Genomic DNA, 19,403 nt, shown 5'->3' with positions numbered 1-19,403 from the left:
ATTTAAATTGTATATTTGTATGTGTATACTTAAAATGCTTGACTTAACACATCCATACATCTTCAACATTAATACTAATTGAGAACTTTATTAATATTTATTCAACATTAAAATTACACAATTAAACTTGTATTTAATAATTAATTGCGAGTTTTGATAGATAGAGTAAAACCCGTTATTATTTCTGTAAGTATTCAGTTTCAACGATTAATCTAACCCAAATTTATTCGAAAACAATATTTTTATATATAGGTAGTAAAGGGTTTATTGAAATTTGAAATTATTCAGTTACTGTAGTTAGCATAATACATATAGTTAAACTTGTATTTAATTTTGATAGGTTAGGTTAAATTAGTTACTAATAAGAAAATATTGTTATTAGATAAATATTAAATCAAGAAAATAGAAAAGCATTGAGTTAGGTCAGACAACATACAACTTTAAATATTCAATATTTATCAAAAATTAATGAAAATTTAAAAAGTTATTCAGAGATCATTTGTTTATTATAAACTATTGAAAATTAGCATGAACAATTATTTATTAACTTAATAGTGCAAAAAATATTATCCACTTATCATATTTAAGGAATTATTAGCTCAGTATTAATTCGTTAAATGTTAAGAGGACGTTATAGCCGCATGTGTTGTCTCCGTCTTGCAAGTGCGTTACATATGTCTATATAGACTATTTTACTCTGAGTGGATTGACTTCTTATTAAAATTAAAAGAAAGATTATTATCGAGGGCAGCTCATAGGTTTTAAGTTTTTTTTTTAAATTTTAAAGCGAGTTAAAAGTATCTTAAAATTTAAAATTGCTTGTAACATCTTAAAATACTTAAAATTCGTTTGGAAACTAAAGGTTCTACTGATAGAATCTATTGTTTCCAATTCCCTTTTTTAAAAATAAAACGTTCTATCATTCATAAAACATATCGATTCCAAATTAATTAATTTTTACTAATAATTATTTTAAGTGTTGCCAACCTTGATAAAATAAATAAAGTAGATATTTTAGTAGTTGTATTTAGGAAAAAATATGTTTACTGATTTTATAGTATTATTAACAATATTACTAAAATAATATTAATAAGTCTTTTTTAAGTAAGTCTTTGAATTAGATATTCAAGTAGTAAAAAAAGCAAGTAGGTTTTTACTAATTTTTAAAATTGAACAGTTAACTCTTAAATGTTTTTTAACAAATTAAAACAACAAAAATATGGTAACAAAAATAAGTAACATAATTAACAACTTTTTTTTTCGTGCACCATTATACGTACTGACCTGACCTTGGTCATAAAATTTATTTTGAAATAGTAATAATATAATAATAATAATTACTATTATATTTATACAAATAATTCAGAATACTTTTATAAATTAATTACATTAACATACCTATATCGGTATTTTAGTATATCATCGACGTACCGCGTGTGAAATGTGCCAATTTATAATAACATCAACAAAGATGCACGATAATTATTGTATGATTGCATACACTTATTTCAGATAAAGATCAAAGATCAAGATTCTATCTATTATTATTAAATATATCTTTTGTTATGTCAAGAAAATCAGTTGAATCTTATTAACAAGTATACATATATAATAAAATGATTTCGACCATCTACGGCCTCCGCTCAAAATAGGTTTTCGTATGCATTTACTTATCATTAAAATTAAATTTGACATATCCTTTATAATGACCATGGCTGTACGGTTAAACCCCATAAAGAGGTACACTTGACAGTTGAACGTTTACCAGCATTTTTTACATGAATATATGTTTTCAAACTCAAATTCCAAATTTGATGGTGTTACTGTTTTTAAAATGTACTGCTTATACATCAAATTTAAAATAAAGATAAACCAATAAATTATAAAATTTATCTCTGTAATAGTCGAGCTGTCATAGTTGTATACTAATAGCTAATAATAAAAAAAAAAAAAAATTATAAAATACACATATTTTTCCTGCAATTGATGGTTTCATGATAAAATCCTATAATGTTTTCATTATTCAATATTTAATTATAATTAGTATATCTATGTACTAATTAATTAGAATTTAGTGCACCTATATCGTTATTATATTATACTACCTAACTAACTATTAAATATAAAATAATGAAAACATTATATTAATTATTGTCATAATAATATTATATTTATATGAATTAAATATTTTAAATTTAAAAATAAGGCTATTATAATATAAAGTAATTCTTTTAAAAAATATACAAAGGTCAGGGAAATTATCACGCTCAAAGAACAGTCTTTTCTTCACTTGTTGTTAATTAAAACATGACAATTCCTAAAAACCGGTGTCAAAATTAAAAATAATTGTATAACTATGAACAGCTAAAATGTGTAAACCTTTTAAAACACTGATATTTGTTTGAGTATTCTAGTTTCTTTTTTTATGATCTGCTGTTTTCTTGAGTGTTGTTGATTTAGGCTAATGTAAAAATAACAACTAGCTTTGGTACTATTTGGTAATATAATACAATCAAGGATGGTACTTACGAGTTAAGATACACTTGTAACTTTTACATTTTATGTATTCGACGTTTATTTCTAATATTAAATGTTTTACGACGATTTCCTTAACATTTATTTAATGAACAAATGTTCATAACATAACTGAAACACCTAACATATTTTAATGCTACAATGAAGTATTAATGTGTAGGTTAGGTCCAATGACCTTTACTATACGTCTATACGTCTATACATTGGAATTTACAATAAACGAAGATGTATTATTTTATTTTTTAGTTTATTTTCAATATTTTTGTATCATTATTGGATTTAATATCTCCTTAACGTTTGACTAGGTACTTATTTGTATACATTTTATTTTTATCAAATATTTAATTTATCTTAAATATAAATTCTATGTTCAAATTTAAGCGTGAAATCAATTATATATTATACTGTGCCTATCTTAAAGACTTAAGCTTTATTATTTAAAAGCTGGTCTAATAATACAAAAATGAAAAATGTTTATTATTTGTGTTGCATACACTCCAATATAATACTATAGCTTTGCGTCAACTTCGTATTTTGTTGTTTATTATAAGGAATGAAAAATCGATAAGTAGGTATTATAATTGTAAGGAATTTATATGTATTTATTAATAATCTATAATCTGTTATTATGTGTTTGAAAATATTTGGTATAACAAATTCTAGTCTAAAGAATCAGTTTTTTAATGTATTATAAAAATATATTTAGGTACTACAAAATCTTGTTATGGTGTTGCAATAATTGTCTATTTGATAGAGTAATACATTTTTAGTTTCATAAAAAATAAAATCAACAATTAATATTATTATTAATTAAAGAAGAGTATATCTATATAGTTTGATACGGTTATAGAAGTTAGTTAATTAATACTTATAAGCCGGCGATTGTGTGGCTAATTTGTAGAGATCAATGACAGTTTCCACTTTCCTATCATCAATTTGAGACGCTCCCAGTGAAGAATAAATAACATTTTGTTCTATTTCTCTTTCAGTAAATAATTATAACCAGACAGTATTTATTTAAAACTCATTTTGGATTAAAACAGTAAACCAAAAATATTAATATTATGATTTTCCTATCTGTCATTCATAACACGTTCTATATCTTGTATAACTATAAAGATATAATTTAATATTGATAAGTTTATTCATAGGATTGAGACCAATTATCATTAAAAATGTAAGCTATAATGTAAGTTGAAGTATTTGTACCGAAAAAAGCTAATAGTCAACGATGCTGAGGCTAAATGAAAAAAATTATCATTTTAATAGTTTTAAAAATGTTTTAACATATTAAACAAAATTATTATTATCATCACACCGAGATAAAGTAAATAAAATCATAACTTTAAAATGTTGGACTTAGAATGGTGTTATTTAGCCTATTTTAATATTTGATGGAGTAGATGATACATAACGTCCTTAATATTATTACAAATCTATGCTGATATTCAAAATGTATATATACCTACGCTTTAAAGTTTAAATATCTGATTCTGAGCTTATGTTTAAACATACTACGATTTCTATTAAATTTATAAATTAAATGTTATTTTGTTTTCATTCGTGTGAATAGAATTTGTTATTGAAAGAAAATACCAAAAATCTTGATCATATTATTCAATGGCAATAATGTCAAAACTAAACAAAAATACTCATCAACGACCTTGTCATTAGAAAGTATTCGTCGCAGTTATATCGCGAAAACCAGTTATACGCCTTTTACTTCCCAGTCTTTCTTCGTTATTGGCACGAGTTTCGAATTCGAATGCAATATTTCAATGTTAATGTATCATAGGTTTATCATATTGCACACAAACATATTGGTAGGTAGGTAGGTATTTAAAAAATATACTAAAAATATTGCTGTTATTTTCGAGCGAAAAATAGTTTTGCATTTTGTGGTGTCGAAACTCTTTCAAATAATATTACGTTATTCATAAACATAATATACTTGCACTTAAATAATGGGCCTTGATACACATAATGTTGTTTGTATAACAAAATTACCGTCGGTAATCTTTAATCGACCAACAATGGGGCTAATATGATGATGGATAAGACGTGCATTTACGCACATTGTTCCGGTTACAAAAAATCTGAATTGCGTCATAGAAAAATAATTATACCATTTTGTTAAATTTTTTATAAGTATCTTTTTCTTGTAAGGCGATTTGCATGTCCTGCACAAACAATGCCTTTTCTCTTTCACTTCCTCTTAGATTAACGACATAGGTATCCTGTATAAAATGACCAGCCGTTAAGCGTTTTAGTTTGTTTTGTTAAATTTAAAAGTTGAATTATGAGATTACAAATAATTATTGTTACGTAGGTCAGTCATAAATGTAATGCAAGCGTATGAATAAAGTACTTATAAATACACCATAAGTGTATTTTCATATTTAATACTTAATTAACATCCGGTTAACTGTCCATAAATGTATAAAGTGACATTTCTAGTTTTGAGTGCTTTGTAATAATATATTTAATGCTGGTTATTAACTTAACATTTCAGTACTTTTTAACTTTGTTTTATTACCTACGTGGCCACTTGTATATTTACATTGTAAGAATTCATTTTTTCCCCAATAGAAAATAAGGTGCTGATCCATTTTATTTTACTCGTATTGTCTGAATTTGGCTTGAAATAAAATATACAAAATATATAAATTCAAAATACAATTTATACATATACAATATACTTTAGACTATATAACCTTTGAGTGAGGAAAATTATCATTTATAAATAATTATCATAATATTATTGCATTTCTAACATTTTACTTAACTGTATGTTCTTCGTTTTGACTAATTAAATATTTCTGTACAATATAGAAGTGCAAATTAGTAGCTTTCCTTGGATAATTTAACTTTTCGCGGGATTGTTCCAGTATTGTTTAAAAACTTATGGATCTGCCGATAGCATAGTTTCAAATTTATTTGTTTGATTCATATTGAATTATGAATTATAAATTATAATTATATTTATCATGCAGTTACAAACTAATTTTTTTTTTTTTAAATATTATAACATGATTTTTAATATGTAGTTATTAATTTATTAATTACTCTATTAATAACTTGGAGATACGAATATTTTATTTGTATCTATACTAACTATTTTTACACTATTTGATTTTCAGACGAAAGTAGCTTGCATGATCTTAGAATTTATAAGGTTATAGATCTTTTGAATCGTAATTAGATTATTTACATTGTATTGCGATTTGCGACTCTAACAACTCTTGCTGATAGGGTTTTACTGGATCATATTATAATATACCATAATATTCTACCCAGTATAGGGGAACATAGGAGGCAAATGTAATGTGATTTTATAACATACTATATATTATATCTATATGAAACCCCCTATGAAATATTTGATCGAGATAAATTAGATGATTAGATTAAATAAATATTTTTTGTTTTTGAATTTCATCTATCTGTTATTTTCTTGTGAGAATGGCTATAATTAATTTCAAGGTGAGAATAAATAACTAGTTCTTCATACATTTTACAATATTTTAATGTAGGAACCTCCGTATTTTAGTTTTTTTAATTAAAAATGTATACAGTTTTCAATTGTGCTGCTTAGTTTGAAAATAATTAGCTTATGAGGGACGTCATAAAAGTCTTGTGCGTAAAATCTATAGCGCCCGTTATTTGTTTTTAATCTGTAGTTTATTATTACATTTGTAGAAATATCTAGTAGTAGACTGAAATTTAAAATTTAAATAATTCTTAAATAGCTACCAAAGGTTGACTTTAAATTATAAAACAAAACAGTAGTCAGAAAAACTGTAATAGCCACTAAAAGGCATATTTTTTGTATACAAATATTTATTTATTTTATTATTTTTGATTAAATTTAAGAAGTAACGACATGCAATTAAAAATGTTATTTCTCGTAATTTGAAGTGCCTATTAAGTTATCCATGTTCAATGTTAAGATTTGAAACATAGTCTTATTTAATTCAACTATGTGGGTGTACAGGAACATTTTTTATTTTTTAAAAAACTAGTTGATTAAATGTTTTTATGCAAATATTATGTCTTATGAGAGATATTGTATTACCAAAGATATATTATCTTTTAAATAACATTTAATTGTAGAATAGTGGTGAATAAATGAATATTTTTCATATTTTAGATTTTATGTTTAGTCAAATATTAAGTGGCCTATTATACTCCCCCTTTCCGGATTACCTGAGTAATACAAATGATTAATGGTTTAATAATATTTTACACATATTTTGACATCAGGCTATTAGGGGGTTCTAAATAATGTTCACGATTAAATTTAAATTATCATCAAATATATTTTTTGTCATAGTATATAATGTTTAGAATGTTTAGATACAATATGTACCAACGACCAATGATTATTGTTCCGTATTATAATACATTTAATTACAGTATTACAGTATTTGTTATAGGTATACATAATATACATTTTTTAATATATCGTTGATCAATGCATGACAAAATATACAAAATATGGGGTACCTGTTGTACGTGTCTCATTTGGTAAATTTCGCCGAACCATTTAATGCAAGAGTGACAAAATCCAATCAACACAACAGTGGTGGGGGTAGCTGCGTGCAAATGACATTGCCCGTGACATGGCGCGTTTACATCGCGTGATCGGTGAACCTATTCGATTATTATATTTAGGAAGCATAACTATATATATAGGTATATACAGTAGGGAAAAGATCATGGAGGTGTTTCCTCGTCGTTTGCTTGAATGAAAGCGATTTAAATTACCAACAATCCGTGCGCGATTTGGAGCAGAATCCCCTCCTACCGTTTCCCATGTGGTCGCGAGGGAAATACATCTCGAAAATGTAGCTGTGGTCATTTTCGCACGTTTCCCGGCTCCAATAGTGTGTAGAGAGTGATCGCGGAAAATCTTGTCGTTATCATGTTACCTACGTTTGCAGTAAGTGTATATTATTAATAATACGTAGAAATAATATTTTAAGACTTAACTTTATTTTACATAGGTGATAATACATCACTATTCACTTCAACCCAATATAACATAAGCCAGTGGTCAAAATACATTAATGGCACATACAATTTAATTTACTTATAGTTCGTATTTATTACAGCATTATCATGAAATACGAAATAAATATTTCATAAATTATAATACGTATGGATATTTTAAAGTTCATAGAAATAATAATTTTGAAGCTTTATTACTCAATACTTCATGGAATAATCACATGTAAATTGTAATCTGTACGTATTGTTCCTTGTGTTATATACTTATATGTAGGTATCTTTGATCAATGATATTTATTTTATGTCTATTTTATCATATGAAATAAAAGTATAAAATTAAAGACAAACATCTTAATTAAAAATAATACATCATAACAGTCAAGTACATTATAATTTTTATTATTACTTTATATATTATTATTATACGTTTTTATGGAGTGTATTTAAAAGAATATTGATCATCCTAACTAATAGTATTTTCATTTTAATTTGAATAAACATTATTCAATTTGGAACAAAAATACCTAATTAATAAAATACATTTCTTTCAATGTATGAGACAGCTTTAATTTAAAAGTGTATAACCTTTAAAATTAAATTAAGCAGGTATTTATAAATTATTTTTACATTTATATTTACTTTTAAATACAACATACATTTTAAAATTATTTTATTATTAGAAATAATATGAAATATTAAAATTATTTAAAATATATATTATTTGAATGTAGATAATAGAATACTATTTAATATTTATTTATAACTTCGTACAAACTGTACATCATTGGGTAATAAATAATCCCTCAGTAGGTTAGATGGTTTTCAGTTTTCACACCTCCCTCTCACCGTAATTCATGTTGTTAAATCTTGGTTTTATTTACAAAATTGACTTATTGTACATAAATTGCAAATTATATATAATTTATATATACTTTTGTTTAAATAAATAAAAAAAACAAAGGTAATAAATGAAATACGAATGACTGTATAATAATTAAGACAAATATATAGTTTGGTCAAACTAAAAATAGACTTTTCTCTTACTGCAAACAAAAAAAGAATTAGTACAATTTTAAATTATTAACTACGACTAGCTAATTTTAAATGAAATGATTTATTGTTAATTCAGACTCAGTGTAGCATAATTTAATACACTGCTATAGTGCTATGTATATCCAAAAAAGGTTCGTATGTATGCATGCACCTATGTACGTAAAGTTTGAAAGAAATTTAACATACAAATCCATTATTTATATACATTTTAATAATATGTAGCTTGTATAGATATGTTAATTTTCAATACATTAAGGAACAATTGGGAATATAAAAACAATACAAATATTAAATACCAATAATTTTTTTAGTATTACGATTTTGCTAGTCATTTGATTTTTTTTCCTTATCGAATTTCCAGTGGATATTATTCTTCCGCCCTGCTAAATAATGATTATTCTTTTGTCTTAAATAATAATACAGTGGGCAATATTATCCACTTTCCCCAATTTTTATAACACGCCAATGATTCGTATCGGCTTACGATTTTATCGTATTTAGAGATTATAGTTATCATCGTATCTAATTACCAAATCATTATTTCGAATGACTTCCATTTTAACTTACAATTCTATGTACCTAGTTGATTTATTTATCGTATAGTCTGAGCGTTTGAAATGTTAATAAAATATTTTTCATCGAACAGGCAAAATAACTATTTACTCAATTTTAAGGGTTCATGAAATGTAAATTTAGGTTCTAAATTATTTTGCGATTATTAGCAACTAATAACACTTGTTTAGTATTTACCCCGGTTGACCAAACATCGCCCAAATTAATGTATACAATTATATTTTCAAATGATAACTCCTTTAACTATTTTTTTTTATCTTCTATAGATATTATATAAATATATAATATTAGATGGTGATTAACCAAACATACTCGATATTCATCTCATTTATACTTTTAGTATTGCATTCATTATAATTAGAATAATTATATTTTTGTACAATTTAAGAGGTATCCAAACTTTTTTTAAAAAATAAGAGCCAACGTTTGTACAATGAATTGTTAAACATATAATTTTTTTTCGAAAATGTTTTTACATCGAATTCGAAATTCACACAAGTATTTTTTGAGTCATTAAACTTAGTGTTATGATTATAGTAGGATTCTGAAAATATTGGGACAAAAAAAGGGAAAGATATTGGGTGATTTGAAAATTATAGGAATAATTATTAATTTGTTTATATTTTATAATTTTTAGAAACTGTCGAAGTATAATGAGTGTTGGATTAAATATTATTTTTTATATGTAATTTGTAATTTATGCAAAACTATTATAATGATATATATTATTATGTCTATTATTATGATACCTACTTACCTCATACATGTTATTATTTTAAATAATCATAAGCTACTCGTTATAATTTAGGTATAAATAGGTGCAGCCAATCATCAGAATGTTCAAAAACACCATTAGATTAAAATTGTATAGTAAAAAATACTGATTCTGATTTGGAAAAAAGAAGATTGTGTTGCCTCGTGGTTTTACTTGAATTTGATAAAAGTCTAATTATTTGAAAATATGGTCCGTCAGGCTTATAAAAATCAGACTTTGAAATGATGCGCATTATTAAAGAATAAAAGGGGGTGAGCACTGAACATGCTTGATGAAAATCACTCTGTAAACTATATACTTACATTATACAATATACACGCATGTAATAATACGTATTATTTATTATTATTATACTTATACTTAATGGCTTTTGTAGTTATGTATAGGGTAAAATAATAAGGAACTACTGATAAAGTTACCAAAGCATAATTAGTTATAAGTTTATAACTTGCAATTTTTGGTAAACTGTTTACTGGAGCTCAATTTAATGAACAGTACCTTCTATAAATTACGGTAGAGGGGATTGAACCAACCCATGTAAAATGTAGTAAATTAAGCCAAATCATATATATTTATGGATCCATCCGCGTTTGAGATAACGTGAAAAACCATGTAACCACAATAGAATTGTTTTATGGTTTTGCCAAAGACAACACGCAATCACATTAATACCTACAGCATCATCTAGTCATTACAGCACAATGCTTTATATATTTGACAACCACTAGATTTTAAACCGAACACGTTTCCTGAAAGATGTAATTAGTGAGTTCTTGGTGACCTGTTTGTAATAGTATACTAATGTATTATGGTTCGGAGCGACTGCAGCAGTACCTAGATAGAGCAGCATGTTAAATTGTAAGAAAAATAAATACACTATTTAATTACAATTTTGTTTGTTTCAGGTATGTTTTTGGGCAACGACCGCGTTGGCGGCGTGCAGCGCGAAGACTAGGGTGCACTATGTACGTGCAGATGACAGGTCACGGCGCGGGGACCCGTACTACTACCCGGAACGGTTGCAGTCTCGGGCTTCATCAATTTTTGGACCTTCCATTCAGACCTCAGCGGCCGGGTTTCCGTACAGGTTTGTCTTTCCGGCCAACCACCCAGCTCTGAGCAGTTCCATGTACTCGCCGTTCGTGCAAAATCCGCATCAGCCCGAACCCGCGGCGTACTCGGCCGAGGATCTTTTCGGGCCACAACCAATGACCAAGCAACATCCACTGTCCGATCTCAAACACCGGCAGCACCAGCAACAGCAACAAAACCAGCAACAACAACAGCAACAACAACAGCAAATCGGCTATGAGTCTATGGCTAAAATGCAATACGACTTTCTGGGCGCCGGTGGCGGTGGTAAAATACAAGCGCAACAACAACCTTCTGCAACTTACCATCACCACCTGATCAAACAGCCAAAACACTATCAGAGCTACGAATTGGCGCCGAACTCACTGCAGCAGCCCATGCACCAGCCACCTTATCAATCGACACCCTCTTCCATCGGTCAGCCGATCATGCTGCTCATACCTTCTTCCGGCCAGCCCGGCGCCCCATACCAGACTCTGGTCTTGGTCCCTTCGTCAGGGTCGCCGTCTCCGCTTCCGGCGCCAGTATCTCTATTTCCGGGTTTCCACCAACAGGTCCAGCACCAGCACGGTCCTCCCGGCCAGCAGTTTGTGCAGCAGTCCGGCGGTTTCGTCACCACACACCCACGTGGCCCTCCACTCGTCGCCGGCTTTCCGTCCGGTCTCGGCGGTGGAGGCTTCGGTGGCGGCCTAGGTTTGGGCGGCAGCGGCATCTCCGGACTCGGGAAGTTCCCGGGGGCGCAACTGTTCCATCGGTCGCATGAACCGCTTCCGAAACACCCGATCCATCAACAACACCAGCACAAGGTGTCGTCGTCGTCGATACCATTAATGCAGCCGACGTCGTACCAAGGTTCCGGGTCGACGCATGTGTCACACACTACGGCCGCTGGATCGGCAGCGCAACAACCGCTCGAGGACAAGGTCGGCCACGGTACCGGGACGTCCGGTGAAAAGTCTGACGACCGTGACGACGATGGCAGAGACGGCGGTAGTGGCAGCACCGAAACCAAAAGCGAAGACAAGTCGCCCGAGTTCGGTGACAAGACCACCGTAAAACCCATCAAACGGATCGTGGTCACGTGATGTGCTAACGTGAATAATAATATGAATTGCGTACGAAATGTTTTAGTATTAATTCTCCTGCGTATTCCCATATACGGGTGATTCACCAAGCATACTCACCTTAATTTTTTCCTTTAATCATAATTTGATTCAAATTCAAATTTTTAGAATTCTCAAGTATACATAATATAATACTTGGACCATATTTTCAAGCACTAGAAATTTTATTTTAATGCCATTTAAGAACTAAAAAGGTCAGTAATCAATTGTTAATTAGTTAACCTATTTAAAAATATTTATGTATATCAATCACACTTCGAAAGTGTAATTGTTACGTTATTTGACTTTATATATTAACTATTAGGGTCCATTATTATAATGGGTTATGATTTTTTTAAACAATTTTTTTAACCCATCATGGGTTTGAAAGATGGGTGCTATGATGATTTAAACATTTTAGTTAATATTTAAAATTTTTAGTTTTTAAAATGGTCTAAAGTATAATAAACACTATGTCTAATATTATATCTGTTTTATATTTGTTTAAAACCATTTTTAAGAACTTACTATTATCCATAACTAGCTTATACATTGTAATATCTCAGAAACCATTTGTTCAGATTTTGATCTAGGTATATCAACTTTTTCAAAAAAAAATATTTGCTTACCTCACAATATTTATAATAATACAAACCCCATTTGAAAAAAAATTAATAAATTGTATCAGGTATACAAATCTAAATAATTGAAAATATGTTCTTTCATATGTTTACAAATTATAAAAATTTGAATTTGAATAAAATCATTATTAAATGAAGAAATAGAGGTGAATGATACTTGCTGAATCGTACTGTATAATATAACATAAGCACCAACATTCATAGTATACTTTCAATACAACAATAATACTTGACACGGTTTATCCTTAATAATAACTGCGATGGTGCATTACTTTTACGGTGTGCATAGTGATATATTATTTTATTTACTAAATTTATTGTTTGTTTCGTTTTCCGTTGATTAAACGACATTTCAAAAATCTTTGAAGGAATAATTAATAATTCATACAGGTTTTCATCGATTGAACGATGTTCTAAAGACTATTACAAGATCAACATACTTGGAATATTTTTAAAACTAATAAAAAACTTTTTTGCGCCGTTTGTAACTCAAAAACTTGAAACCCGTGTATATATTACATTGTATTCCAGCAAGTAGCGACCCCATAAAAAATATTGTTTAATGTTATTTATTTTTATAAATTTAGGATGTCTGTAAGTTTTAAGTAACTGTCAATTCAGTTGTCAAATTAACTTGTGTCAATTTACATCAACTTAAAAACTGTGAAATTATGTTTCAAAATAAAACTTTATTAATTATAATTTAGTTTGAATAGTGTTTTTTTTTAAATAAAATATTTGTTTATATTTTTACAATTTACAAAACGGTATGAAATTTATTTTTATTTGAATTGTTCGTGTATAGGTAAATACCAATTAAAAAATGTTTTGGTAAAACATTTGGCAAACAATGAAATTTTGCTCAATTTAATAATTTTCATAATATGTGTAATAATTTTTTCTTATCAAAGTAACAAAAGTATAAGATTTAATATGTTATTATTGCTTATTAATGATTTTACATTGAATTTATATCAACAATAAATAATACGTGTAAACAGATAGCATATATTTTATTTTACTTACTTAGCTAGACATAAATAAAAATTTAAAAATAATGTAAGTTATAAGACTATTGGTATAGAATATATTGTATTGGATAATCTCATGAAAAGTTGATGCCTGAAAAGAAATTTCGCAGAATAAATTTTTAATACGATCATTTTTTTTTAAGGAAATATTTCATGTTCTAACAATTCGAAGAATACAATATGAAAACCAAAAACGTAATGGAATGACGAATTTTTATTAATATTATCGATTGTTGATGGTGTAAGGTTTCCGAAGAACAATGAAAAGCATTAATAAAAATGATAATAAATATGGACTTCCTAACTGAAAATTTCTTCACTAAAATAGACAATACTTTTAATAAAAATAATAATAATAATGTACGTGTGTGATGAATTGACTCAAGTTGTTCTAAAAAGTGTTTCGAATCGTATTCGTTGTGGAAACGGTTGTTTTTTATCATTATTCTTTAAACAATATTATTTGTTCAGGTCTGTCCATCTTGTGAGCGAGCAATGTGTGTTGGTCCTCTCGTTTATTATACCTGATGAATTTAGAAGGCAGATTTCGCTTTCATCTATCAGTTTTTAGAGACTATTCCGTTTCTTCAATTATCTATGGCCTGACTTGTCATTAACATTTCTTTTATCTACAAATTGTTAATTTTTTTGGTAGTAAAATAAACATTTAAAATGTTGAAGGTCGTCTGGACGAAAAAAATAACTACATACCACTACGACTACAAAATCTCAGACATGAAAGGGTTTTTTATTACTATTCATATAACAGCACAGGTAGTGGTCATAAAAAAAAATAATGAAACATATCACACTGTTATCATCGATATAGATTTTTAGAGATGGTGTATTACTAATGTTTATTGCAATGACCTATAAGTCAACAATACCTATGTAATTTGGGCTTTGAAAAAGATATCTAACCGACGGATTTTTTATGGCTAAAAAAGAACCCCACCTCTTATGCAAATCCTGTGGTATTAGTTTGGGAAATTGTAATTTGTGCCTCAAATAGATATCTACATTTATGTGAGTATGTAATCAAAATATAAAAATAACATGTGATTTGCAACACGTCTAAAAATTAGTCTTGGTAATCTGCTCCAGGATAGAAAACAAAACGCCATATGTAATACACTCCACACTTTCAATTTCAATTGTTGAAATTCACCTCATGAATTGACAGAGTTGACGTCAGTTATAGCACATAAAACGTGAATAAATAACATGAACTATTAATTTACAGTTAATTGTACAGTTTATTCAATAATATTTTAAATAAAATATGGAACTAGGTCTACTGTATAGTAGTTATCGAGTGTATAGGTATAGGACAAAACATTACATACGTAAAATTATGCTGAGTGATGACGGTATATTAGGCTATATATAAGTTTTTTGTTATATGATATTATATATATTTTATATATATTGTTATTATAGTAATTTATTTATTTTACTACAAGTGATACGGAAAGTACTAAGTAAGTTGAATTAGTTTTTAACGAGAACGTTATGTTTATTATATATTATAGTTATTAAATAATAATAATAATATTATATTTTACACCATATACATTATTATTATTAACTTTTGACTTTTGAGTCAATAGTCAATACCTACTTACCATATAGAGCGGTCTAATGGAATATGCTATTGGTATAAATAGGCAATAGCATAAATTAATATGAATGTATTGAATAAGTCAATGTCTATACAAAGTATAGTTATATAATAATATACGTAGCAGTTTCAAGTCCTTATTGTAAATAATATTTTTGAATTACAACAAAACAACTAAAAACGTAATTTTTTGTTTGAATATTCAATGTTGACAAATGTTAATACTGAAATGTTCAAAAAAAATTATGATGGTATATTTTTTAGATTTTTAGATTTGAATAGGAAATATTTAGAAGAAACCATATAAGAACCTATTAAATGTTCAAATTTTAGCTATTAAAATTGAACTTTTTTTCTTATATTGCCTAATGTGAAAACATACTTAAAAATAACTAAAACTATTTATTAAAAAATTAACAGTTCATGTTATTTATTTAACTACGGTATTAAGGAGTCATGTATAGATGATGCAATGTACATATAATTTTGACCAAGAAAAATTATATTTTTTTAGAGTATAAAGGCTTCAATAGCTGGGTAATTAGCCCCATAGTTATATTTGTATTCATATAAATAAGTTAAGCTGTTTGCTAGTCTAAAAAAGATTGTTTCATTTACGGTTGGACATTTTTTTTTTAAGTTATTCATATGTTTACATGGTTATCCTTTGAGAGGCAAAACATGGTTTTGGAATGAACCATTTCTATACAGACTCAGTCTTAAAAGGTTAAAAAAGTACTAAATAAGAAATAATATTATTAACAATTTCAACTGTTTGATCTTTATATTATTTTTATGCTAGTAGTTGTTTAAAAAATTTTTTTTTAATTGTTAATTCTACATTATATTAATTTAAATATAACAAATCAAAATATATAAGAAAACGAGAAAAAAAACATATCTTTAGGCCAATAAATCACACTAAAATAATTTTTTCATTATTTGTATTATTTTGCATACGTGTAAAATTTAAAATTTAAATAAGTTTAACATGTTGATTTTGTTGTTATAGATGTACATGTTTTAAGTACAAAATTACTATAATTCGTCAAAACTTTCTTCAAAAAAACTCAAGCTCAATCGAATTATAATCAATATTAGTTATTAAATAAAAACAAATTGTATTGTTATTGATTATAATGTTATAATTTACATAATATTTTATTGTTACACTTCAATAAAAATATATTCTTCAGAAAAATATATAAAAACCTTATAAGAAAGATATAGACTTCACAATATACATGAAATCAATATTTGTTTCATATATGGCATTTCACATAATACATATATATGAATCAATATATTAACAATATATATATTTGTATCATAATGATTGTAATAGTATATATAATGTTATAATTTATGTTATCAGAAATAGAAGAATAGACATAGATGTTGATGTACAATACTACGATGCACATTAGGTTAAGTATTATACTCATTACTCCAAGTTTATTATAAAATGTATTGCATAAAATGTATAAACAAAACGTAAAACAAGTATTCAATTAATATTTTAATTCAAAAATTATCGATAACATTGAACATTTTTACCAATTATTTCTATAACAAAATTTTTATTCATCACCTCATCGGTGTTTAATTTTTAGTCTAGAAATAAAATTATTACAGACAAAGCGTAGAGAACGACGTATGTAATGTATGAAACATTTAACACTAGTCTACTCTAGATTTAAATTATTAGTAGTGATAAGAAATTGACTAACTTAGCTGTGAAATATTTAATATTACTTTTGATATTAGATGTGAAACAAAAAAATAAGTTAAACATTTAATTATTGTGTTATCCTCAATCATTACAGGTATCCAATAAAAATCTTAAATTAAACTTTTGTTTGGTAGTTATTTTTGGTTTTAATTCTAATATGTTATAATATAGTATTCTTGGGGAGACTAATACAAATATATTAAAGTATAAAAGCAAATTATTGATTTAAATTTATTTGATGTTTTAAGTTATTATTTTACACCAAACAATAAAAAAATAATTTTTTAGGCTGGTTTACTTTTGTTGACCTACAAAATATTTTGATTTAGGATTTGTATGAAACATGCAAATTAAATAATTTTGAATAGTTGTACTATTTCTTAATATTCATTTAATTTTGTAGAATAAATTCGTAGAATGAATTCGTTAACTACTCGTAGTAATATAAATCTAAACAACACACCTAATTTTACAGTTTAAGTGTCTAACGATTAATTTTCATAAGACTGAAGGTAATACTTTAATATTCGTTTAATAGTGATGGACGATGTAACATAACTATTTTATAATTTATAAATTACTCAACCATATCAAATATTTTTCATTTATAATAATAATTATTCATATTCATATTAAATATTAATATTAGTTGAATCAACAAAACCGTACATAGTTATAATATTTCACTGAACACTTAATTTTCAATTTAGTCAATAACAATTGTTATTTATTATAAGAATATACAGTATATTGTACAAAGCCTTCTCTAAGGATAGTTGTTATACATTTATATTGCTTTTTATTTTTGGCTTTATACCTCAGGTCATTTGCTGCAATTACCACTTCATCCCATCATCTCTTCTTTTATCAAACTCGGGTCCTACAGATGAACTCAGTCACGCCATCGTTGTCTCCCTCGTTTCAAAGGTCCTCTCCTATCTGGTACCCGCAAAATTATTTTATTTATCATTTTCTGTTTCGGGTATCGAATGCGCTCATATTCATTGATTTTTATATTTTTATGTTTAAGTTATATTTATATTCCTAATACTAAAATGTTGGCAAAAACAAATTGTAGTAATTATAAAAAATATTCATTCATATATACTATTATTATAGTTATTATAAACTTATAAGTCAATAACAACGCGTGAATAGCTGCATAGAATAAAAATAAATAAATTCAATTTCTCTAAATAAAACGTGTCCACAAGCAAACAAAACACACACTGTTCTAAAACCAATACATTAATCGCTTCTCTCAGAATCTAAAATTCATAGTTTTAAACTAAATTACATATACCTAAAGTGTTTCAAAAATGATACAGAGTTGGAAAAGTGGACTCTGGAAATTCCACAAATTTGGGGTCCCTATCTAAGGACCCCGGCTATCATAATACATAAAAATAAATAGCTGCATAAACATTTCTTATTCCAAATTGTTTTAATTTATATTATAACACTGAATAAAAAATGGTTTTCTGTAAGTAAATACTAAAACAGGAAGGTATTAAGTTAAATTATTTTGATCTATTATACATTTTTTAGTCTGTCCATATTTTCAACGTATTGGTAAAATAATGCTTAAGAAATATGACATATTTAAAACATAAACAATTTAAATATTACTTTATACGATTATGTAAAATATTAGTAAATTATTGATAAATATACAATTTACATGTTTAATGAGAATCATAACTCACTTATTATTGAAAACTAGTTGATGAATAAAAATATGTAGACTGTATCACATTACTTAATCGCTACATGAATAAAAGGAGTAATTCATATTATACTGCAGTATTACAGGTATAATATTATTTCATTTCTATATCATTCAATAATTGCATAAAATATTATAATGTTGTACTTTTAATGAAATTGAATTATGTTATGTAATATAACCTACTTGAATTTGTGAAGAATATTTAAGATATAATTAAATTGTTGTAATAATATTATAATTTGTATCTAAAGAGACTCCACTAATTTGACCAAATAACTATGGCGTCTGCATTTTATATTCTGATCGTAGAAACGAATGTTTTAATTTTGCAATTATGTATGTGGTTATTATTGTCTCTCTAGAGGCATTTTTTCCAGTAAAAATTGGTATATGATCACATCCTACTTCAATGGAGGTTTCTGGTAGCAAACTGGATCTAGTAGGTATTTTATAAAATAATTAAGGAAAAAAATATACTTATTTATTAAAATGTAAGTATTATTATTAA

At 26.8% G+C, this 19,403-nt stretch overlaps 1 protein-coding gene across 1 annotated transcript; it reads left to right on the top strand.

The window, feature by feature from the left end:
• The first annotated feature begins 6,875 nt into the window (after nucleotides 1-6,875).
• On the top strand, nucleotides 6,876-12,830 carry LOC111042313 (atrophin-1-like). Its single transcript, XM_022326883.1, has 2 exons — nucleotides 6,876-7,477; nucleotides 10,852-12,830. The coding sequence occupies exons 1-2, from the start codon at nucleotides 7,460-7,462 to the stop codon at nucleotides 12,121-12,123; spliced, it is 1,290 nt and encodes a 429-aa protein (XP_022182575.1). The 5' UTR covers nucleotides 6,876-7,459; the 3' UTR covers nucleotides 12,124-12,830.
• Nucleotides 12,831-19,403: the final 6,573 nt, after the last annotated feature.

Source organism: Myzus persicae, unplaced genomic scaffold (genome assembly GCF_001856785.1).
Source record: "Myzus persicae strain clone G006 unplaced genomic scaffold, MPER_G0061.0, whole genome shotgun sequence".
Lineage (NCBI taxonomy): Eukaryota > Metazoa > Arthropoda > Insecta > Hemiptera > Aphididae > Myzus > Myzus persicae.
Note: the sequence above shows the minus strand (reverse complement) of the source record. Positions and strands in the feature narration are given on the sequence as shown.